This window comes from Chiloscyllium plagiosum, chromosome 32 (genome assembly GCF_004010195.1).
Source record: "Chiloscyllium plagiosum isolate BGI_BamShark_2017 chromosome 32, ASM401019v2, whole genome shotgun sequence".
Classification (NCBI taxonomy): domain Eukaryota; kingdom Metazoa; phylum Chordata; class Chondrichthyes; order Orectolobiformes; family Hemiscylliidae; genus Chiloscyllium; species Chiloscyllium plagiosum.
Genome location: NC_057741.1, coordinates 26,011,231 through 26,037,146, shown reverse-complemented (window position 1 = coordinate 26,037,146; position 25,916 = coordinate 26,011,231). Strand labels below are relative to the sequence as shown.

At 40.5% G+C, this 25,916-nt stretch overlaps 1 protein-coding gene across 1 annotated transcript in view; it reads right to left on the bottom strand.

The window, feature by feature from the left end:
- The window catches only part of LOC122539439 (rod cGMP-specific 3',5'-cyclic phosphodiesterase subunit beta-like), a 73,218-nt gene that overhangs the window by 23,054 nt on the left and 24,248 nt on the right, over positions 1 to 25,916 (bottom strand). Inside the window, exons 5-16 of the mRNA XM_043674284.1 lie at positions 22,106 to 22,180; positions 20,947 to 21,011; positions 20,785 to 20,851; positions 19,349 to 19,396; positions 16,980 to 17,129; positions 16,726 to 16,869; positions 11,069 to 11,134; positions 10,146 to 10,292; positions 9,273 to 9,380; positions 7,757 to 7,866; positions 5,898 to 5,985; positions 3,185 to 3,285 (exon numbers count right to left, since the gene is read on the bottom strand). Coding sequence (XP_043530219.1) covers positions 3,185 to 3,285; positions 5,898 to 5,985; positions 7,757 to 7,866; positions 9,273 to 9,380; positions 10,146 to 10,292; positions 11,069 to 11,134; positions 16,726 to 16,869; positions 16,980 to 17,129; positions 19,349 to 19,396; positions 20,785 to 20,851; positions 20,947 to 21,011; positions 22,106 to 22,180 — 1,169 coding nt within the window. The remainder of the gene's footprint in view (positions 1 to 3,184; positions 3,286 to 5,897; positions 5,986 to 7,756; positions 7,867 to 9,272; positions 9,381 to 10,145; positions 10,293 to 11,068; positions 11,135 to 16,725; positions 16,870 to 16,979; positions 17,130 to 19,348; positions 19,397 to 20,784; positions 20,852 to 20,946; positions 21,012 to 22,105; positions 22,181 to 25,916) is intronic.

The window sequence follows — 25,916 nt, the reverse complement described above, 5'->3', positions numbered from 1 at the left end:
AGACAGTCCCCCGAGGCTCGAATCGAACCTGGGACCCTGGTGCTGTGAGGCAGCAATGCTAACCACTGAGCCACCGTGCCACCCCTAGAAAGACTAGCTCAAGGTAAGAGTTGACTTCAGGATTAACAGACTCCATTGCATGACAGCCACCCCAATTATTAAATCTAACAATCCCAAGATACAGGACATGCTTCTTTACAAACATAAGAAATAGAGACATAGAAAATAGGAGCAGGAGGAGGCCATTCAGCCTGCTCCGTCACTTATTATGATCATGGCTGGTCATTCAATCAATGGCGTGTTCCCACCTTTCCCACATATCCTTTGATCCCCAAGTGATGCATACAGCTCCTTGAAATCATGTATGAAGCAGCTGAACAGCTCCCAAACATGTGCAATGGGCAGACAATGTGAGTTAGAAATCCAATTCACTAATTGGGCAGCAGCAAAGGTTTCTAAAATATGTAAGCAGTCCAGATGATCATATGAAGTGATTATTGATAACAGTGCTACATTGCAAAGGAACAGAAGTCAGCTCAGACGAATGTACAGGACACCAATCAGACACAAAGAGAGGAAGCAGGAACACTCTAATTTCCAGTTTTCTGGGCCTATCTGCCTCCTCTTCACCAGAAATGTGCAATCCCTCCACACATCTGTCCCCCGTCATGAGGGACTGAAGGGTGTCTGTTTCTTCCTTGGAAAAAGGCCAGAATAGTCCCTATCCACTGCTACCCGCCTCCCCCTGGCTGATCTCAGTCTCACTTTGAGCGGCTTCTCCTTTAACTTGGCTCCCTTTTGCCAAGTTCAAAGGTACCTGTCTGGGGCCCAGATGTTCCTGCCTTTTGGTGGGGTCTGTGGAACGTACCTATTTTCTGTTCTACTTGGGCCCCCCGCTACAACTCTTACTCCAATGATGATGATTATGTGGTGATGTTGAGTGACAGAATGCAGCAACAAGACAAGCAAGTTATCAAACAAATGCAATGGAGAGTTGTTGATATTGTAGTGTTGATGGAAAATGTTGGAAGATCATGAATGTAACTGGGAAGAGACTGAACTTGGAGAAAGATGGAGAATTAAGAGGAACACAGAGTGTAAGAACAAGGAGGCAATGTCGAACTTGGATAAGGTACTGGTTCAGCCTCAGCTCAGTATTGTGTCGGGTTCTGAGTGCCACACTTTTTGTGAAGGATTTGGATGGAGTACAAAAAACGATTCGAAAGAATGTTTCAAGCAGAGGAACACTAATTATGAAGATAAATTGGAAAAGTTAAGACTGTTTTTCTTGGAGAAGAGAAGGCTGAGTGGAACTTTGGTAGTGGCATTTATAATGGCTGCTGTCCATATTTTCTAAATGTGTGGGTTCTTTAAGGGTTTACTTGGTCAACTATATGCAAGAATAGCCACCTGGTGGTCTAATGAGAAGTCTCTTGTCGAATGAAAAGGATATTGCTTATTGCCGCTCTGCAACTATTTATAATTATGGGATCTACCATTACTACAAAAACAGTAGAATAGGAGGAAATAGTCCTTGATTCATCTCCCACAAAACTATGCTTTACTCTTCCATCGCCTCCTTATCTCATAATCACACAACATTGGTGATGCTTATCGCACCCTTTCAAATCCACGTGGAATAATTCCAAATATTGAGTGACCGGGACACAACAGATGGAGAGAAACTATTCCAACATGTGAAAAAACTGAGAATGTGGAGATTCAAAGTAGCAGAAGAAGCAAATGCTATATGAGAAAAATCTTTTTCACACAACGAATGTTTCAGGTCTGGAATGTTCTTCTTAGTCATCAAATGTCCTCTTGAATGCCACAATTGAACCTGTCTCCACCATATTTCCAGGCAGTACATACCATACCCTTTGCTGTGTGAAAAGGCTTCTATTGCAAATCACTTTAAACCTATGCCATCTTGTTCTTGCTCCCTTTACAAGTGGGAACAGCTTCTCCTCTCTATCTAGTCTCCTCATGATTTTAAAAATCTATCAGATCTCCTCTTAACCTCCTTCCTTCGAGTCCCAGTCTTTCAATTCTATCCTCTTAAGTTTGTCTTCCCTGCAGCCATTCATGTAAATCTTCTGTGCAGATTCTTCAATGTGCAATGGGCCCATTCTGGGGAACTCCACTCTGAAAAATTTCCATTAACCACTACTTGCTGTTTTCTATCACTCGGTTTTGTATGACTATCTCGGTTGCTACTATTTTGCTTAAAGAGTCATAACTTTTTACACAATTCTGTTGTGTGACCCTTTATCAAACGTCTTTTACAAGCCCGTCAACAGCATTAACCTCATTGACCTCTCTTGAAAAACTCCAACAAGTTAGCGAAACATGACTTTCCCATGCTGGCCCTCCTTAATTAACCCAGATTTGTCTATCTGAATTTCATCCTGAATGATTATTTCTAGAAGTTTCCTCAGCAGGGACGTTAAACAGACTGATCTATAATTACTAGGCTTACCCTTACATTTTTTTTAAACAAGGGCATAATCTTTGCAATCCTCCAGTCATCTAGCACCTCCCCTGAGTCTATGGAAGACTGAAAAATGATGGGTAGTGCCTCCATAATTTCCTCTCTCACTTCCTTCTAGATACTGTTCTGAGTAGAAGGGCTATTTTGGAAAATTACATTTTTATTCTCAATGCTGATCTCCAAGCGCTAGCCTTGTTTGACAATTTCCTGGTGCTGGGTTGAATGTGTAACATGGTTGCAAACCTATTGGAGTCCAAATGAAGAACTTCATCCCATAGAACCAACAAATAATTTTCCCCATATTGTTTAAGAATGTGGTTCCTCCAAAATATTTTTGTTCAGTGCTTCAGACAGGATCCTGCCTAACTTGATTTTTCTCTTCATTCTGTAACTTCTTTAGCCAGAGATTGTTGAATCTATGGAATTCACTACCACAGAAGGCTGTGGAGGCCAGGCCATTGAATATATTTAAGACTGAGACAGATAGGTTCTTGAGTATCAAGTGGATCAAGGGTTACAGGGAGAAAGCAGGAGAATGGGGGTGAAAAACATATCAGCCAATATTTGAATGGTGGAGCAGACTTGATGGGCTGAATGGCCTAATTTCTGCTCCTAGGTCTTATGGTATAAGTTGTCTGCAACTTAAATAACTACAAAGCTGTTTGTCTTTAAAGGAGACTCACTGTCCCTTACTTAAAGTAGAGCGCCAAGTCTGTTGCAATGATCGCAACATCCATCAGATGGAAGACGTGCTCATACTGCCTCCTGTTCAAGTTTTGGAAAATGTTCAAAGTCTGGAAGAGAACCAACAAGACAAATTTGAGATAGTTACCCAGTGATAAAGTAAATGAGTACTACACCTTTCATTTTCACAGAAAGTATCAGCACTTAGCTACGTTGAGAGGGAGGGGAGTGAATCAGCAGTCAGATTAAAGCTCTTCTTTACAGGTACAGCTGGAGGATCAAAGTACAGAACCTCCTTTCTTAATACATTCCCAAGCCTGGTGATAAATTGCCACAGTAACCCAATGCTATTTAGCAGCTGATTGATTGTCAGTTGACTTGAGGTAGAATTTCCAGTCTTCAACATCAGGATATCCACCCTGAGAAACTTACTGGCCAATCAGAGGCTGGTAGCTCTCCAGTTTGGCAGCACCAAGGGAGGTCTTGTGGCCCAGTGGGTAACATCCCTGCCTCTGAGCCACAGGCACCGGATTCAAGTCCCACCCCAGGACTTGATGGCCAAGGAGTGCGGGTTCATAACATGGCCAACATTTTAAACATCCTGCAGATATGCCAAAGGCAAGTGGTGTCAGGGGAAAGTCACATACAGATCAGCCAGAACCATGTGACAGCTGCAGTGCAGCACCCCTCCTCTGTTAAAAGACTCTACGTGCATGTTCTGGCCTCAGCCTGGGTTCCAGGTCATACATCCTCCTTGCTGCCAGAGAGCCTGCCAGACGGAAGAGGAATTTAGCTCCACTGAATCACACAGCATACCTGCAGGAAGGTGAACGGGCACAGGGGGATTGAGAAGTGGGGTAGACCGATTGGGCAGGGAGGTGAACCTAAGGGATGGGGATTACACCTTGGTAAAGTCTGGGAGTTGGGGGGGGCCCTACTTGCCTACCACCAGCCTGCATAGTGAATGAGGCTCCTGGGTTGCCCTCTTGGCACAGGCCTCTCCCACTGAATCTCAGCAGCAACAGGATGAAACCTTTAAATGGCAACTTAAGTAACCCCAGGGTTGGCTAATTGATACACCTTCACGCCTACTTAAACCTTCTTCCCCTCCTCAACCCCACCAGATAAAAGGTACAACAGAGGCAGGGACAAATGAGTGGGTGGCAATCAGACGGCCATTGACATTCCTCTGCTCCTTTGCCTCCAAACCTGTCAGCAAGGGAAATGATGAATCCAGCCCATTGAATGGTGTGGAAAATCTCAAAGATGGAAAACAATTACATGATGGCCATAAAGTGTGATTTTTAAGTAGAAGTTAATCTAATAGGTTTCCTAGGTTATGTCACAGCATCAGCCATTCAAGCGAAAGTGAGAACTGCAGATGATGGAAATTAGAGTCTAGATCAGAGTGGTGCTGGAAATGCACAGCAGGTCAGGCAGCATCCAAGGGGCAGGAAAATCAACGTTTCAGGCAGGAGCCCTTCATCAGGACTGATTCCTTGATATCAGTCAATTAAGATTGTATTCAGCAATTTTAGCATAATTACGGAAGATTAAAACAATGCCCAGAAATGTTTAAACAGGAATTAACATCAGGAGTCAATGCAAAGTTAACAGCTTCCAATGTAAAAACATTCCTCGGTGCCCAAAACGTTCCATTGGCTGCGTTTATGCCAATCACCCCTTTTACCTTCAATGATACCTAACAGCCCATAAAATTCCAGATGATATCATCAGATACATGCTGTATTTTGGCATATTTAAAGAAGGAACCTGCTTCCTCATTGAAGCAGTTTAAAACAGGCAGCAGAAAAAAAAGCACTGCAATATGATTGGATCAACGTTCAGTCCCAAATACGGGTGTTCAGTCTTCCCTGACCCTGTAAATTTCATCATAAAAATTTTTGATAATGTGACAGAGTTAAATGCACTGATTTTCTGCAGCCTATCCAGTAATTTGTTCCACATTATGGGACCCTGCATCATGAACTTTGATGCTTTGTCTTTGTTGCCTGGACCAGTGAGACTGTGACTGGTCCCATTATAAAGCCCTGTAGTACATTCAGGAGCAAACACAGAACCCAACTTGCATCTCATCCACTGACTGATTCTCAGAACAGCTCTGGACATGTACAAAACTTTTGGGTCCAGATCCTGACCAAATGTTAAGCAGTTTTAGGTTTCTTTAAAAATCTAGAAATCATTTACATTTCTATTTCACATTTCCAGAATTACCTTATTATTCTTACATTTATTATCATATTCAAATTTTGTATGATTTAAAATATATCTTCAGTTCCCTCAGTTGATCAGTGTTTTTTGTTCTCCTGTTAGTGTTAAAGAAGTGCAATTGATTTCACAATAAATGGAAAATAAAGGCAATCGGATGTGACAGGAGCTGCGATGGTATCACCCATTTCTTTATTTCCTGATCAACCAGTTCAGAGATGCTTTTATACACTTCTGGAGCAGATCAGACTCGATCCTGGGCATCTTCGCTCACAGGCAGGGACACTATTAGTGCATCACGAGAACCATCATCACTCACTTTGTGCAACTTGTATTTCAACTGCCAGCCTCTGTTAGTTATGTTCTGTTCTATTTCACCCACAGCTTTATTCCTGGCTCAAGCCTTTGATTGAATTTATCAGTCTGGCAGAGTGCTGTGATTAATAAGACTGCTCCATCTAATTGTAGTGGCCCATGTGATTTAGAGTCTCACCTCATCAGCAAGTAAAGTCTTGCTAAACTCCAAGTGATGACGTTCCATAATTGAAGAGCCATGTAGTTTTGCCAATGGGTGCTGGGACCTGATAACAGATAAATTGACCATTACAAATACTTGTTGCCTAAGACAACAGTACATTTTCAGTGTGGGACCATATTGCCTTCTGCTCAGTAGTTACAACACAAATTGAAGGAAATTAAAAGAGATAAAAGAAGTATAAAAAGTATAACTCTAGCTTTGCTTGAAATAATTCTACACCATCAAAAACATATCAATTGTAGAATAGCTACAGCACACAGAGGGAGGCCATTCAGCCTATCAGCTTCCCTGACTGGCTTTCTGTAAGATGACTCAGTAATCCCATTTTCCTGCTCTTTCCCTACAGCCCTGAATATCCAATTTCCATTCTGAATTCCCAAATGTATTTGCCTCTTACAACCTTAATGAAGAAAAAAGAAAGAAAATATTTATTTTTACTTGTCAAAGCTTTGCTAAGCGTGTGCTCAATGGTTTGACTGATCTATGAATGATTATGTTACTCTGGTAATGGATCAATGTACACTGAATAAAACTACTTAAGCCTGCATGCAAAGCTAGAGAGATAAAAATACAAAAGTTTCCCGAAAGTCCTATAGTTCAGAACTGAGACCTTGGGTCAGATTTTTTCATGGGGTTGGGGATATTCCATGGAGATGTGAAAATGGCAGCCATGACGTGATTCCAGGATTTCCAATTCTTCCTGAGGCATTTTAAGATGATGGATTGGTTTGGGCTAGAAACCCACACCATGTACTCCTGCTTGGTCAGGTCAACTGTGGGGTATCAAATAGTTCTCTGCAATTTCCATGGAGTTGGGCAAGCTTTTAGACCAAAATAGACCATTCAGTCGTTCAAGTCTGCTTTGCCAATCCATAAGATCATGGCTGATCTGTTTGTATTCTGCATCCTACATTCCCATTTATTTACTATTCTTGCCACTGCATCACTGTCGTCTTACCTGGGCAAGCACCAGCCCTGAGACACCTATTTTAAAACAACCCCTTTTATTAAGGTAGCCATGACATGTATAGTCCATGCACTTAATTCACCTTCGGATGAGCACTTTAGCGCAATGTTCAAATATGTTGTACATTATAAATGTAAACAGATGTTCATATTTTCTTTTTGCACATGAAAATTAGGCCCAAAAATTCAGAGTGTAGTTGTATATTGAATTAAGATTTGCCATTGTGTTTATGTGGCTATCTTAATACTCTTACAAAATTATTTCATACATGAATGCATTTATGTATTTAGATAGACGTATAATTTGATAAATGTGAGACAGTTTTTCTTTTGCATTTAGTATTTATATGAATCAGATATAAATAAATTAGGCAAGTTCAAAAGCATTGGACCTAATAAGCTATGACTGTATTAATATAGACTCCAATATAGATTTTATATTGGAATCACTAACAATCGGGAGATAAATATATTCCTGTTGATAATCCTGTAAGACGTATACAGAAATATGAGCAAATGCTTACATTGCTTGTTAGGTTCCTATCACAAAAAACTCACTCACTGGCATAGGTTTTCCTGTTGTGCCCATCTTTAGTCCTGTCTAGTTTCAGAGTTTCAGAGTTCCCCATTTTTTACATTATGCAACACATTTCTTATGAATATTCATAAAAGGTGATAAAATGAGCTAAAGCAAAAACTATGTAGATTGAAAAGATTGATAAGAACAGAAAATTAAGCATGTGTTTTGTTTTCAAACAAAAATGATAACACCTTCTATATTTTTCAGTTCTTATTTACCAATGACAATTGATTTAAAGAAGGATGGCAGTTGTTTATTAAGAACTTACTTCATTTGGTACAAGTTGTTGGTCCCTCTGTGATCAATATCATGACAGAGCCCTGCAGTGACCATAGCCATTGTTTCCAGGTCTGTGTAATAGCGTTTCAATTTACCTGTCTGCAAGTGCATAGAAACGTGTGAGATTAACCACATTTGATCAGAACATGGGAGGCAACCGGCTTTGTTAATACATCTTAAATCCTGAGTCTGGTTAGAACAGTGCAATTTACTTATCTGTTGTTTTAAAATATTAATCAAAATTGAAGGAACCACAGAGCAGTGGCTGTGTTTCATCGCTCTTACAAATAATATGATGGATTTCAGTTATGCTGCAGTTTCACATACGATCCCATTGGGATTTTCAGAATTCAAGTTATTTGCATTCACGTGATACTAGTATTGTGCAGTTGGGTTGCTTGCAATTTTGGAAATCCATCAGCAATTAGCTTTTTTTTATGTGGGAAAATACCTCAAACATGCTTCACAGAGGCCTAATTTGTATTATGAGTGCCAAGGTACTGGAAGGATCATGTTACTGAACCAAAGTCACGAGGGCACAAAACCAAAAATATTGCAGAATGCTGAAAATCTACAACAAAAGCAGAAAATGCTGGAAGTACTCAGCAGTTCAGTTATCCTCAAATGGAGACAGAAATAGAGTTTACACAGCACAGCATAGTGGCTCAGTGGTTAGCACTGCTGCCTCACAGCACCAGGGATCCAGGTTTGATTCCAGCCTTAGCTGACTGCCTGTGTGGAGTTTGCATGTTCTCCCTGTGTCTGCATAGGTTTCCTCCCACAATCCAAAGATGTGCCAGTTAGATGGATTGGTCATACTAAATTGCCCATAATGCCTAGGGATGTGCAGACTAGGTGGGCTAGCCATGCAAAATGCAGGGTTACAGAGTAGTGGTCTGGGTGGGATGCTATTTGGAGGGTCAGTGTGGACTTGATGCTTCCACAATGTAGGGATTCCGTGATCTATATCAGGAAAATGAGGGGCGCCAACTAAAATGCTAACTCGGTTTCTTTCTCCACAGATACAGCCAGATTTACTGCACATTTGCAGCATATTCTGTCTTTATTTATAATTAGTTAGAGGAACAAATCAGAGATGCTGAGGTCAAATCCAGCTGTGGAAATCTGTGAACCTGAATTCAATTTGGAAACATTAAGCTATTGTATCAGTAAAAATCACCATGAAACTGTTGCATTGTTGCAAAATACCAACAATTATGATTATAATACAAACTTTCACTCCTTTGGCTCCAGTAACTTTGGAAGCATTTGTCTTCACACATTGGATTTATTTTTGCAGGTAGATTGACCCAGAATTTTTGTTGATGCATATAATATTGAAACAAGAGTGAGGGGATGAAGATGGAAAAGACTGAATTCCAAATAAGGACCCCAATGCAGTTAAATTTTAGATGTCAACATACCACTTAACAGACAAGAAGGGAAAAGGGCCTCTAATATTAATGCAAATTTGAAAAGCAGAACCTTTAAGAGGATAATCTTACCATCAAAAGAGTGAACATGGTCTGCCCAACATTGAATCCATGACGCCAGTTGTGGTATGTAATTCTTCGGTATCCTTTACTTAAGGAATATATAAACCTGACCAGAACCTGACAAATAGCCATAGAATACCTAGTTAGTGCAGGAGATTGAATCTGGCATTTAATGAAATGTTCTTATCTTATGGTTAAAAGAAATAAGGTAACAGGATGTGCTGGAGCTCTTCTTTAAAGTCATTCCACCCTCCCCTCTCGAATAATCATATAACAACCAAAGACCAGGTGCGACACATCAGCTTGGGTGGTATATTAAATAAATGACAATTTTACTCATGTCTGGCCACTTCTGAATTCTAGATTAAGAGAACCAATCAGTGCAAAACTAAGGGCATCTCTGCCCACCTGAATCCAAACTGTCCAATTTGACCCGCACCCACATTCTTCCCAAACCAACCTCCAAGTGTAGCCCTTCAAGAATTAATTCAATGCACCCTTCCAACATAGGCAGAATGCCAGCTGAGCTGAGGAGGGCTTAGCCTTTATTTTATCACTTAAGGAGGCTCACCTGGCAGCTACCAGTTGTGCCAACAAAGTTACTTTTACTGCCAATATGCCATGGCGGCAGGAAAATGTTGGATCTCCTCCTGACATCTTCCCACATCAATTTGGCATCTCCTTCATTTGCCAGCCTGGATGATGCAAACTCACTTTCCTCTTAACAGCTAAGGTTGAGGAGGAAGGCATTGGGATTGGGTTCAGGTTATTCAACAAGATCACAGCAAATCACTCTGGTATCTCCAGAGCTACCTCTGGTCACCTGGCATTTTGCATTCTGGTATTTACTGCTCAAGCTTCTCCTGTTCTGTTGAAACTTACCTCACGTGGGATGTGGAATTTGTCCACAACTTTCAACTCGTAATACATCTGGATGCCACATCTCACAAGATCCATCTCCGCGTATTCTAAGTCACTAAAGCTGAACTCATAAAGTTGAAAGTCCGAAGCACGTGGGAGTTGCTCACTCTGGAAAACAGGATGATGCCAAGCTGTTTAATCTTGACAGGGTTTGTATGCGCTCCAGAGGAGAATGTGACTGTGCCACCACCATACCCCTATTCTTAAAACTGAAAAGTGGGCTTCCAAAGGATTATTTGCAGTATTACTTCTAATTGCAAGATTCAAAATTATGCAAACAGAAACATTTCCACCACAACAGCCTGATATTTATTCATAGAAAAGTTTACAATCTCACCAATGCATAAAACATTCATAAAATATCCTCGCGGTCATTAAGTATTAATTCTACATTTTGCACTGTTACCGAATAACAAACACAATCGAGGGACCTCCACCACAATTAAATCTACATTGCTACTAGATAAAGTTATCACCTATCTCCTCACTAAATATCGAACTTTGTTCTTAAGAGAAACTTCATATTATTGTTTCAATAATGCTGCTGAAAATTAATGAAAAACATATTGCGATTAAATTGCACAAGGGCATGTTGTTTAATGTTTTCCACAAAGGCTTCAACACTGTGGAGAGCTGTATGAGGAGGTGTGTAGGTGTTTAGTTTGAAGGAGGGAGAGAAAATCAGAGGATAAGCTGCCGATCAACTGGTTGAGGAATGCTGAAGAACTGACAGGTGGTTTGTGTATGTATATGTAGTGTGCTCATCAACTTGGGGTTTACAATTCTGCCAAATTACTTAATACTTATTAGTATTTTAAATGCCTTTTTGTCATATCAGTACAATTTTGGTTTACAATGGGGAGAAACAATTTTACTTGTCTTACCAATATTTCTTGTAATTCCTCCTCTTCACATTCATTAGGTTCTTTTCCAAAAACTTCCCTTGTTGGCTGGAAGCAAAGAGAGATTTTTTAACAACTCAAGTAAGTAAACCCTGGTAAACATTGGCAGAACATTGGACTAGAATTCATCATTGCAGTATTTCTCTGCCATCTCCTTGTGCAGTTCTAACAGAATTGTATTGGTGGTTCAACTTAGTTAACATGTGAGATTGGACATCACTTGTATCAGAGATGGTGCAAGTCTCTGCTTCTCCAATGTAGGTCGTGTAATCCACTTATATGATGCAAACCATGTTGAAGCAACTTTATTTATCAGCCTGTGGGGCATCGGGTCAATATTGATTTCACTGACATCTAGTTTCAATGAATGAAGAGAATCTAATCCTGAGCGAGCACAAAAGGAAAATAATAATGTCTCTGGGCAAATATGCCACTCCACTGTCCCCTGTCCCACCTAGACCCTTCTGTTTCAGTGAGTGAAATTCTTTTACCTGGAAGGCACTGTTGGGTGTGGCACTGAATGTGTTCAGAGCATAGTCAAATAAATGTTTGATTGACAATAGACTCAAAGAGGAGAGGGGGAATGGTGCTAGATGCAAACAGGAAAGTGGAATTGAGGTCACATCCAGATTAGCCATGATCTTGATTAATGGTAGAACAGACTTGAAGGGCTGAATGGTCTATTCCTGCTCCTAAATCCTATGCTTCTATATTTACTTCATCCTCATGTACCCCATAAACCTCCTTTTAAATGTTATTATTAATACTATCTGTTTCAGTCAGTTAGGCATTGAGTCTGACACTCTCACCACACTATATGAAAAGAAATTCCTCCTAAACTCTTCACTGTTCATTTGTTAGTAGCTATTTTAGATTCAATACCACACCCTCACTCCCTCAACAAAATCTCTTGTTCTGGATTTACCTACAGGTAGAAACAATTTCTCCATACTCACCCTATCAAACATCTTTAACTTGTATAAGACAACTACCAGGTTGTGTTTTACTCTCTTTTCTCAAAGCAAAGAGCAAATCATTTTTCCATTCCTTCCCACCACCACCTACTCACCAATGCTGACTCTTTCCTGATTGATGCATTCTGTCAATGCTGGTAACATCCTAACAAATCTTTTCTGCACATTGCCAACTATTTACTGCTAACATATTTGCATGAATACTAAAGACTGCTCAAGTGTGAAGTAAGTAAGGTTCTATGATGTTGAATATTACCCTATTGCTTTTGTACTCTAAACCTCTAGCGATGATCCAGCAACACATTCGTTTGCGACATTCATGACTTTACAATTTGCTAATTTTAATGATTTATCTGTACTCTCATTTTCTTTGCTCTCTTTCAATTCAAGCAATATTTATTTTATAAACCATTCATATATCCACTCTGTAAACCCATTTATTTCTGTATTTTGGTACTGCTTTATTAATCAAATCTCCAACTGTAAGGATAGAGTAACTGAGCACTTGCACTGATTAAAATAAGCCAGATTGCCTTTCTCAAGCATATCAAATCTGAGTATTTCAAATCTGAGGAAACTAGAATCAGATAGACAAGGGTACATGTATGAATGTTCTTGAAGTGAACTTGCAGGAGGCATTTGATTAAATTTCACAGAGGGTGACATGGTGGCTCAGCGGCTAGCACTGCTGCCTCAGAGCACCAGGAACCTGGGTTTGAATCCAATCTTGAGTGACTGTCTGTATGGAGTTTGCACATTCTCCCTGTGTCTGTTTCCTCCCACAATCCAAAGATGTGCAGGTCAGGTGAATTGGCCATGCTAAATTGCCCATAGTGCTAGGTGCATTAGTCAGGGGTAAACGTTGGGGAATGGGTCGAGGTGGGCTACTCTTTGGAGGGTTGGTGTGGTCTTGTTGGGCTGAAGAGCCCGTTTCCATACTGTAGGGAATCTAATCATTGCCAGCACAGACTCTAGGTAGCCTTTTGATTTGGATTGGGGAAATTGATTGGATGAGGGTGATTACAATTGGAAATAATAGTCATTTCTTCAGGACGTGACTAGTTTGTGTTCCCGAGGCATTTATTTGGATGTTCAGTGTGTCACCATATTCATTCAGCACTTTCCAGGAAAGAGGAACATTATGTTCAAATTTGCAGGTTACTCTAAATTAACAGGGACAATAAACAGTGTATCCCAATGTGACAATAGTATGGCTTGGAGTTTTACTTTAGAAGAGAGGTTTTAAGGCAGAGGTGTAGTTTTAAAGCAGACTACACAGAGCCATGAGAGCGATCAGTCTGTGAGGCCTTAGGGTTTATTTTGAAAGTTGGAATAGAAGCTGCCTGAATGGCTGTGGTCAAGCTCTCTCAGACCTGGGATTTTTAGTTTTTTAGTTTTTCAGGAGCAATTGTTGCTGGGGTCTCAGCAGAGTTTAGAAGCTGCAGTACATCTCTCCCTGCTACAATCTCACGGAGTTCTCCCTTTGATGGCTATCCTCCTGAACGTTTTTCTGATTTTGCCTTTCCAAGGGTGTGTTTATGGGATGTTACTATATTGGAATAGTTACTGTTTAAAACAAAATAATCTATTATTCTGTTAAAGTTTCTAATAGAATTACAGGTAAGCCAAGTCTTTTCCTTATTTTTTTCTTTTTATGTATTTTAGCTACAGTGTATGAATAAAGTGTGTTTTGCTTAACATCGGGTAGACTTTCCAATCAAATTGCATCTGGAAAGCAACACCTTACACTTACCTTTAAAATAAGAAAACTTTAAGATCTAGACTACCTTTTGAATATATTTTGAGGGTGTTTGGTCTGGTCCATAAAACCAATAGCACTAGGAAGTTACAGAGTGATGCAGACAAATGAAATGAGTGACTATAACTTTGGCGGATGGTGTTTAATGTGGCTAAGCCTATGGTCATCCATATTTGACCTGAAGAATGATGAATCTGAGCATTTCATAACTGATATGAAAATAGAAATGACAGAAGGATAAAGAGATTTGGAACTCCAGATAAAGAAATCATTTAAAGCTCATGTATTGGTCTCTTATTTCAACGGGGTTAGATATCAAAAGGGTGGAACTTAGATTTCAGTCTATGCAACCTTGGTCAGATCCTTTCCAGAATGTTGTGCTCAACTCTGGGCACTATACTTCAAGAAGTTTTACACTCCCTTGCAAAAGGTGCCATGCAAGTTCAGTGGAACAAATTTGGATGGCTTGCATAAATGTGACTTGCATTCCTTGCAGTTTGGAAGGATGAAGAGGTTTTGAGATGCTCAAATCATAAAAGGATATAGGACAGTTACAGGGATAGGATTTGTTCTGATGGGTCAATCAACAGCAGATAATCTTAAAGTTAGTTCTGAGTCAATTAGGAAGGAAATCAGGAAGTAATTACCCAGGCAAAGAGCTGAAAAAAATCTGAATTTTTTTTCTTCAGGAATCTGTGGATGCTGGGACAGCTGGAAATATCAACATTAAGATATATAGATTTTTATACGGTAAGAGTATGAAGAGATGAGGAGATAACGCAGAAAAACTGAGTTAAGGTGCAGATTAGCTAAACTAAATGGCAGAGCAAGTTCACAGGGTTCTCATGGCCTACTCTTTATGTCCCTAATTTGTTATCAACAACATAATCACCAATTCCCGAGATCCAGTTATTTATGCGTATGAAGCAAAACATTGATTTAAGAACGTATTCCCTCAGTAACAGTTTCCTAAAGAGTTGTTTACTTCACATTTGGGATTTGCTGTTATATTATGACTTCAAAATGGTTTAACTGAGATAATCTGATTAATTGATGACAGACATGGTAGTATGAGGGAATAATTCAGACTTCATTGGGACACAGGGATGTGCAGGTTTGGTAGATTAGCCATGGGAAATGCAGAGTTACAGGGATACTTTGTGACAGAGACAATATTAGCTGCCCAGGAACAATCACACCTGAAATGGCTCAAGGCTGCCAGCACTTACAAAGCAGTTTGAAGCTGACAAATGGAATTAAAGTAAGAATGCAGCTTTGAAATAACTCCAAGCATTAACATGCTATTTAAAGGAACAGTTTGCCAGATTCTATTGCCAGTCTAAACCCTTACACTGAATGCAAACAGAGAATAGATAGAGAACTCCGGTTCAGGTCTATAATTCTGCAGCCACAGTTTGCTGCTTCACACTTAGGTGCAGAGTGATGGCTCAGTGGTTAGCACTACTGCCTCACAACACTGGGGACCCAGGTTTGATTCCAGCCTCGAGCAGCTATCTGTGTAGAGTTTGCACGTTCTCCTCATGTCTGTGTGGGTTTCCTTTGGGTGCTCTGGTTTCCTCCCAGAGTCCAAAGATGTGCAGTTTAGGTGAATTGGCCATGCTAAATTGCCCGTAGTGTTCAGGGATATGTAGGTTGGGTGCATTAGTTAAGGGAATGGATCTAGGTGGGATACTCTTTGGAGGGTCGGTGTGGACTTGTTGGGTCAAATGGCCTGTTTCCACACTGTAGGGATTCTATAATAATTCTAACAGCTTGTAAGCAATTGGCCCTTTATTAAATGATACTTTTTAGAATAGGTATAGAAATACTTAATAAGAATCAATATGCAAAGCATAAGACCACCTCAGCAGAGTAACTGGTTTCTCTCTCTCGCCTGAAATACACATGGATAGTCTATGGAAAGATCTGGGTCATTTGTCTCAGGCTTCCATATTGACATAACCAGTTGGTAGGATGGCACTTGGTGTGGCTTATTATCAATGTAAGTTACTAGAATGAGCCAGGAAATGTCCCTTGCAGAATATAACCTCATCTAGGAGTTGACCATGCTGTTATCTGGATACTTGTCCGGTATCCATTGGATGGAGGAATTCAGCTAAGAAATTGAGGAAGTAAATTTCCAACCCCTAGAAAGAGTATCAGTGCTCAGATACAGGGAGCAGTTTCTTCTCCTCAGGTTCGGTGTGTTTATCAGACTGTTGCTTTCTTCAGTTGGAAGATGGAGCAAGAAAGATAGAGGAAGACACAGAAGGAAACTGTTGTCATAGGTTATATACCTTTCCTATCTAATTGGTTATTATATCGTACCTAAACAGGTGCTTCATTATAAAATATCTTAAAGTAGTTGACTGTCTTATCTTTAGGCAGCTGTGTGCTGGAAGCTCCAGATTTTACAAACAGGAACATTTTGCCCTTTATCTAGAAATGGCAGGTAACCAGAAACAATGTTTGCATTCTGGAGATAGCAGTTTCATACTGGTTGTCTAAAGAGTTATGTCAATCATTTGGTGCTTTGGTTTTACAAGCTGTGACAGCTCAAATGGATGTAGTCTTCTGGAGAAAAAAAAAATCATTTAACAAACTATTTCATTTGGGTGCACTAAAAAGCTTTCCCCAATCAGTTCAGAGATGTTATTGCACACCTCTGGAACAAGTGAAGTCGGGTCTTCTCACTCAAAGGTGGGGATATTACCATTGCATCACAAGAGCCCTCTGCCCACCATGCTGATCTGAAGCAGAAAGAACTGGAATACCATTTGGTAACAGTGCGAGACATTGGATGTGATGATTATTCTGAAATCCTCTATGTTGCCACTCACACCCAAAGGATATTTTATACTTTTGTTTGAAATAACGATGGCTCTATTTCTCAGGCAAAGACGTACCAGTATATTTTGTATTTCATCCTTGTTGCATTTTACATGATATAGCACCATTCCCTGAGCAATATCCTTCCGGTATTCAAGCTTGTTCATTTTATCATATGTATCGGTGTTGAGAACAGACCAGCCTAGGAACTGGGTCAGGGACTGAAACAAGAGACAAAAGCAAATTAGAGGCTGGCCTGCACGCAATGAATGGTTAATATTTCAATTACTTTGCCTGAATAAGATTAAAAGCCACTGAGTGTGAGGCTTACTTCCATAAGAACTTCATCCATTTCATCAAAAGGTTTTCCATCTTTCCTGTTGTAAAATGTGGCAATTCCGACAATCTCTTCTTTCTTGTTTACAATTGGCATTGAAAGGACATTTTTGATCGTCCATCCAAAACTATCCAAGGGTTCAGTCTGCATGTGAGGAATAAACACATTTTTAAAGTCATCAGAATTGTCACAATCGTACAATACATAAGAACATAACAGGTCCTGATCTCTCTCTCTGTCCTATGCACAATGGTTGAAATTCCATTCACAATCCTGCATTGAAATGAGTAATAACAGGTGAGTAGAGCTCAGGTGTAGTACTTCAACAGGACCATGATAGACTGTTGCTCAGAGGCCTTCTTGTGGTGCAGTGGATATATCTATTCCTCTGAGTCAGGAGGCCTGGAGTCAAGTCCCATCTGCTCCAGAGGTTTGTTATGACGTCACCAAACAGATTGAATAGAATATATCTATTGGTTCTCTGGGGCCCAGGAAGAAGCATATATAATAGGAGAAGGCCATTCAGCCTTTTGAGCCTGCTTCACCATTTATATGATCAGGATCAAATCAGTTCCTGTTCCCACTTTCTCCCCATACTCTTTGATCTCCTTAGCCCGAACACTAATTGCTTCTTGAAAGCATTCTCTGTGGCAGAGAATTCCACAGGATCACCACAATCTTGGTGAAGATATTTCTCCTCATCTCAGTTCTAAATGGCTTAACCTGTATCCTTAGACTATGACCCCTGGTTTGAGATATATCGGAGATAACAGACATAAGTAACAGAAAAAGTCTATTCAATCCAAGAAGCTCATTTCTAGTTGTTCGATCAGGCCCACCTTCCCAACTTCTCGATACACCTTTCAAACATGGGTGATGGTGGCACAGCAATAATGTAGCTGGACTGTTAACCCAGAGGAACAGACTAGTGTCGTGGTTTCAAATCCCACACCAGCAGATGGTGGGATTTACATTATGACAATAGTGGTGACAATGAAACTATCATTGATTGTTGGTAAAATCAAAAGTTGTTCTCTATTGCCCTTTAGGGAAGGAAATCTGTCATCGTTACCCAGACTGGTCCACAAGTGTCTGCAGACTAACAGTAATGTGGTTGATTCTTAACTGCCCTTTCAAATGGCCTTGCAGCAAATGCAGTAAAGTCTACAAACTTAGATACTTGGCAAACACCGCAAATTCTGTCTTGTTGAAACGGGGTGGAATGGGTTACTGCCTGGCCACTGCTGTCCAAAGCACCTGATATGTGTGGTAAACTCTCTAAATGTGAAATATAGGGTCCTATGGTGCACATTGATCCACAATTACTACTTTAGAACAGAACAAGCTGAAGTGTGCTCTTCATTCTAGACAAAGGCCAAGATGAACAGAAAGCTGTTATCTCTGTAATCTGTGGAGCAATTAAGTATAGGTGTACTCCACAAGGTCTGACAAACCAATTTGGATTTCTGCTTTTTCAAAAATCCTACCAGTGAATTCACCCTCTTCCCTTTCCCATTCTGCTCCCCCTGTTCTGAGCTAGGCAGCTCCAGAATGCCTAAAACTGCAGTGCCTCAGATAAATCAGCGTTTCTATCCAGAGACCACTGGAAGGGTGGCGGAGGGTCATTATCATGGAGGAACACCCTCCAGACAGACTAGCCCGCCATCAGCGTTACTGGCCAAGCAGTCAGCAAATTCTATTTCTGCGCCACATCACCTCACTCTGTCATAGTCCACTCTGCTCATCCTCCCTCCACTTTGTTCTGACCAACTTCACTTCCCTTCACCTCAGTTCAATCCGCACCTTCTCACTCTATTCTATCTGTCTCACTTCCTTTCACCTCCATCCACCCTTTACTTCCTCACTCCACACAGTGTTGTCACCTCACTCCATTCCCAATGTTCTTCTCAACTGATAATTGGCCCCATCCACATTCTTTACAGGTGACAAGAGGACTTTTCAATATTTATCAATTTAGCTAAAAATCACACAACACCAGGTTATAGTCCAACAGGTTTAATTGGAAGCACACTAGCTTTCGGAGCGACGCTCCTTCATCAGGTGAATCACCTGATGAAGGAGCGTCGCTCCGAAAGCTAGTGTGCTTCCAAATAAACCTGTTGGACTATAACCTGGTGTTGTGTGATTTTTAACTTTGTACGCCCCAGTCCAACACCGGCATCTCCGAATCACATCAATTTAACAATTACTTTAGATCAGTTTTTTCTGGTTCGGAGAATTTGAAGTTATTACATCGAGATTTGATTAAACTGAACAGAATCATCCAGTCGATGCTTTGTCATTTTGTGTACCTGGAATATTAATATTGAAAGGTTTTTATTTTAAATGAATGGGTCCTTTACCTGGAAGCTAAATGTTTCATCTGCTGCTGCATTCATGATATTGCAGATCTGTGAAGATAAATAATTCAGACCATATTATTGGAGGAAAATCATTCAGAGAATGCTTTTTAAAGTCAGGAGAGATTGAGCACAGGGAAGATTGCCATTCCCCACACTTTTTGAGGTTTTGTCACTGGTGAATCCAGAAAGGGTTTCTAATCCTCTCCGTAGAGTAAATAAGCACAGTTGGAAAGGGAGTCACTTTGCGATCTTCTTAGCAACGTCTTTAACAGTAGCATGTCCTCATCTCTGCTGATAGATCAGGCGCTCCAAGGAAGAAAGCATAAAATTGGAAACTGGGAGATTTTCTAACTGAACATCTTGTCCTATCCAAATTGTATTTCTCAGCATTCCCAGTTTTTGGAAAGAATCATGAAGAATCTCATATCCTTTCATGAGAACCTGCCATTTCCTAACACTCATTCTTTTTTGACAACTGCAAAATCTTTCAGTAACAATACTATGTATTTTGTGGATACAACCCTCATTTTTAATTTTGGGCAGCCTTTAATAGTCACAACAGGATCCTCTGGCTGGTAAACAGTGACAAATCAGTTGTGATCACTTTCCCAAGAAAGGCCTGATCCGGGATTTTCCTACTGTTCAGTTACTTCAGCCTACTGGATTCCTTAAAAGGAATTTCCTCAGACAGTCCTAGCATCAGAAGGATGTCCTGCCTTTGAGAGTTGCTAACCATGGTGGTCCTCCACTAACAAAGCCAACATAATCGTAGGTGTGGAGTCCAGGAGTATGATGATTGGGGAGGGGCTATTGGAGTCAAGCATGGAAACTCTGCCAAGGTCGGAGTGGAGTGTGGTGGATTTGGGGGTATCTATACATTAGGGCAACTAGATGGGTTCATCCGTGGCTCTTGTGTACCTTCCTGCACCCTCTCCGGTGGTCATTGCACTGCCCAAATAAAAGAACCTTTCCCATCCACCAATTAAGACACAAACGTCTATGCCAGGGTTTACCTGGTGGGTTGCCTTGTATTAAACCCTCAGTGGTAGTGGAATGAGACATGTATGGGGCATATTAAAGGGACCTCAACTGACGTTGAGGCAGGAGGCTTATCCTTGGCCCTTTCTGCCCTGGTGAAAGTTAAAGGAAATACAAAGAATCTTCACTCTGCACCATCCTGGCCAATAACATGCACCCTCTCCCACCATCTAACCCCCACCATTTCCCACATCCGAACCTACCTCTTGGGGGGCATTACATTCCAATACTGAGGTTCCCTCAGGAACACCAAACAATATTCAACCCAGTAAGTGCTTCTCTGACCTAAGAAGTTGATGGTCCTTATCCTGAGGTTCAATCTCAAAGCCCTCCTCCAGAACATTTTCAACTTATCTCCTTTAATAAAATGTTTGAACAGCTCTGAAAGCAGAACTTACTAAGCCAGTCTCTGCAACATACGTTGGTAATCCGCTGGCCAAGGCCCAATGATCAGCAGGTGGAGTTCTAAGGAAAATACAGAGAAAATCACAAATTCTGCATCTGAATGATTACCATCACTGGAGAAATAATTCTCAATTGAGATACCATTGAAAACTTACGGAATGACTTTAATTTCCTCCTTTCCATGTAGAATGTAGTCGATGATTTTGTGAAAGATTATTTCCTACAGAATAAGAATATAGATAATGAATCGACAATATAGATGAAACTCTTGACAATAATGACATGCTACCTATCACCATTCTTTTATAATCTGCAACAGTTTGTGTCAGCCTTGGCTCAATTGTGATCACTCTTGCCTTCTGAGTCAGTGTCCAGTATGTTCCCAAACCCATGGAAGAGGAGCTGGTGTAAATGGAGGATTGGGAAAGAGATTGTGGAAATTTGGAATGCTGTGCCTCTGGAAGGCCTCCTCCATGGGCTTTTTCTGAAGGCAGTAGCTAGGCTGTCCTGCTCTCACTGTCAGCACACAGGTCTCAAGTGGTGTCCAGAGCTCAGCAATGCTTTCGAGGTGGTTCACAGAGGGAGGTCAGAGGTGAGGTTGCTCTCAATGATCCCAAAGGTGGAAAGTGATATATTGCGGTCAAACACAATTATATGGAGGCTGTCCTCCACCACAATAATGGCCCTGACAATTTGATACCTTTTGTTCAATCTTCTCACACCTTTTTTTTAATGGGCCCCTCTATTTTGAGACATCTCATTCAGTCTCACACAGTGCAGTGTTGACCTCCACACCACCACCCCCCTCCCCCAGGGCTGCTGCTCAGTCCTCTATGGGTCTTCTGATTGGCACCCCCCTTTTCCCCAAGCTCTATTCTATATGCACCTCTGCCATCCTTAATTGGTCAGAGAGTTAACAGTCTATTAAATGAGTGCCTCATGCAGAGGGCTGAGCAAGATTGAAAGGTTCCTGCCCGAGGATTGTGGGTTCAAGTCCCATCCCAGACACATGAATGCAAAACCAAAGCTGATGCTCCTCATGCACTGCTGAGAGAGGGCTGTACGTTAAGACAGAACGTTGAGTGACCTCTTGATTAGACAAAAAGAGATTTGATGATATTGATTTCAAGATGAACACGGGAGTTCTAGTCAATATTATTGCTAAAGCAATATATCTGCTCATTGTGGTTTTCTGTTGCAAATACAATGACTGTATTTATTGACTGGAAGTTACTTCTGCTGTGGTTATGAAACATGCTACACTTTTTTTAGCAGAATCCTTGAACGTTCACATTGAACTGGGTTAAAACATACTCTGCCATCAGGAGTTCTGGGACCTTGGTAAGGAGGTACCTCTCCCATCTGTATAGGCCACAGGTCAAAAAACTCCTGCAAAGGAAATAAGAATTGGTCAATTCACTTATTATAAAACACAATTGTTATAAAATTCATTGGTTGATCTGAGCAGAGAGAACTACACACAGTCAGACAAATCTTGGGTTTTGCAGGTGCAATGTGCCAGGGTGCAGTTGACCAGTAATCAGGGCATGGAAAAAGGGCAAGGGGGTTACCTCTGAAAGCATCTCTCCTGCCTTTGCCTCCAATCCACTTCTTCCTGTTGCCCCACCCCACATGAAGGGGATAAAAAGGATTTATGTTCTCACTAGCATATCCCCCAAGGAACAGGCATTGACTACTGGGATTAAGTGCAGAAAAGTGCCAGCCTCAGAATTGCTGGCACAGTCTGGGATGCCAGTGTCAAGGCTTGTCATTGGCTGTGAACTTGCTTATGCTGTACCTGTCAGCTCTGGCAACAGTGAAATACGTCTTTGTTGAGATGACACCTAACCTCCTATCTCTTACATATTTATGGTAATACATGTGATATTTTTGAATCCACAACAATATGTAAGATCTGCTTTAATTGTCTTAGTTCAAAGGACATTGAAATTCCCAGATGAAATTAAGCCAGTCAAATGAGCTTGCTTTCCACGATATCCTAATTCAGAAACTGGTCAGGAACTTGCAGTCCACTGCAAATCTATCTTCTCTAGTCAGTGTACAATTGGGATTCCCAGTTCTACATGTTATGAGATTGGTCTTATTGGAAATCTTTTCAGTAGGGCCTGAGCTGTTTGTTCAGCCTGCAAGCTCGATGCTGAAATAGGGCACCACTAAAGCCATCCTGCAGGAAAATGGCTATTCTAATCATTCTTGGCCCTGAGAAGTATCCTGTCTACCTTAGATTACCTTGAAAGGTAACATACCTCAAATGTTTGAGCAACAGGTGAAGCTAGCTATTTCACGGTGCTATTATACAGGAACAACACGAGTAGCATTCACTATTAACAGGATGATGCCAACAAACCAGCAAGATGTTCTACCTGCCATACAAAGAGTAATGTGGTATATGAATTTCAATGCAATTGCGATACCGGTTTGTTGGTCATATGTACCAAAGACTGGCAAACTGCATTGAACAGCAGATCCCTTTGCAACAAACAAGGTACTGACACCACCCAACTAACCCATGCCTGCAACACAGTAACGAATGCTAGATATGATTCTGCAATTGGATAACATTTACTGGATAATCCTAAAGAATTACACTGAAAACCAGATTAGAATGGTCAGTCAGGCTCACAGTGTGGCACACTTATGTGTACTGGAAACTACTTATCCAATGCACAGGGCCCTGTTCTTCATAGACAAGAAGAACATGTCCATACGCTGTGGCTGTTTCAACTCAACTAAACAGGTCTCCGCCATTTGGTGGCTCATTTGTCAGTGCAATACTCTGACCAATTAATGTCAACCTGTCTGGTTTAAAATTTAAACAAAGCCTGGCTGCTAACTGTCAAACAGCATTAACAAGTGCATTCTCCAGGGCAGTGCCTCTACCAGTGCCTCGAGGAAAGTCCACTTGACAGCCAATCAGCATTCTCCTCTCATGCAGTGTGAATGTTGGTTCTTCCCCTTGATTTGATATTTTTGCAAGATGTCCTGATGAGGGCAAGACAAAAGATTTTGATCAAATGTGCTTTTTTCCAGCAATGCTTGACTTTGTAGGACCAAATAACCAATCAAATTACTGCCTCATCTACATTCACCATGTTGCTAATTGTATCAAATGCATCGTTAACATAGGCGTCACATCTTGTAGCTAGCTGGTGAGCCACCTAAACTCAAGTAGAAGTGGCTTAGCTTGCAAAGAGAGGGAATGAGAGGCTTTCAGGTATTCCCCTATATGTCAGTGAATTTGGTGACAGGAAATTAAGTCATGTATCCAAGTTTGGAGCTGAGAACATTAGTAGTCACCGAAAGTAATGCTGATGGGATCTGGATCATAAATTTAAGTGACTGATCAAAACTATGTGGAATTCCTTGTGGGAAAATGAAAAGATCATCCACTCTCGAAAGAACAAAATTGAATTAGAATATTTTTGTAATGACATCAAGTCTAAGAACAATGGAGAAGCAAAGGGATTTACGAAATCCCCACTAAAATGCCAAGAAACATGCAAAAGACATGATCAAAATGACTAATTGATGTTATCATTTATCGGGCAAGTTGCAATATTAAGGGAAGGAGGTGATTTGTCAGGTCCTTGATCAGATCCCATCTGATGTATGACATTAAATTGGTTCCACTTTGGCAAGGTTCTATTAGAAGGTTTATGGCACAGACACATCAGAATGATACCAGTATTTAAATAGTTACATTAGTAGCATAAGTTCTATAAATGTGGCTTGCATTCCCTTGAGCTTTGGGGGTGGGGAAATCAGCATAATTGTGGAGTTTAAAATTATGAAATAATTCCATTGGATGGAGTGAATTCAAAGTTTTTGTTCAAAGAAATGTTGTGGAAATCTGGAGTTCTCTCCCTTAGTGAACCAAGGATGTCAGGTTACTATTTTCAAGACTGAGGTCAACAGAGATTTATTATTTTAAGGTCTAAAGGGATACGAGTCGAAAGAGTTGAGACATTTATGATCCAAATTAGGCTACTCCTATCTCTTTTCATTTAACCCTATCATCATATCCTTTTAATCCTTTCTCCCTTATATTCTTATCTACATTCTCCTTGTATCCATCAATTCATCTGACCTCTCCCTTTTGATAGTGAGCTCCATAAGCTGTTCATGGGATGAAGTTATTGTCCTTAATTCCTTGTTATATTTATTAGTGGCTGTCTTATATTGACGGACCATATTCTATTGTTCGCAACTGCAAGTGGAAATATTTTCTCAATGTCTACCTTATCACTGCTTTCATAATTGTGAAGATCTCTGCCAGGTTCTCCCCTCAGTCTGCTATTTTCAAAAGCATCAGAAAATGAAACTGGACAAGTACAGTATAAGCTGTTCTACCTTTCCCAGTCTGTGTAAAAATTAAAACTTCCCATTAAGCCCCATTTTTATGTTAAAGGTTTCCCTGATCACCACAATTATATATTCCATCAATACTTGATTACGGTCAGGAGGTCTATAAGCATAACCCCAATTTGAGACTGGTACTTTTTACTGTTTGTTAAGTTTTCAGTAACAGACCATCCTTACTAAAACTCTGGTTTGTAGTTTGTGCTCCATATTCTGGGTCTAAGGTCCCAACACCTAAATCATGGCAATTAGCACAAATGGTGAGAAATTATGTGCCCAACCATTTAGTTCGCACTTCCACATTGGGGCCAAAATTTTGGTCCTCTCTTTTGACTGCTCAAATTGTGCTTTTTTTTAATCTTTCTTATCCCAATTTCCATGTTCCATCCACTGATCCTATAGATCCTTGAGTATTTCACTCCTAGTGAAGTCCAGTTTGTATCTAGGAATTGGTCGTGGTTATTAAATCATACTCCTCGAGTAAAATTAGTGTTTATAAAATATTTGTTTTAATTTTTTGTCTTGCACACACTTGCATCAAGATCTCTTAATTGGATGATTGTCCCCAACCTGTTTTCACTCCCTTTAAGAGTTACTGTCCTTGTAGCAGGCTGTCTGAGCATCACTTTAGAATAGCTACTGGGTCTCAAATTTCCTGACCGTCAGAAAAAGTGGCTTGAAACAAGGAAATACACTCAAGGCATTCAAACAATCAACAAAGCCAACAAATTAAATTCAGATTACT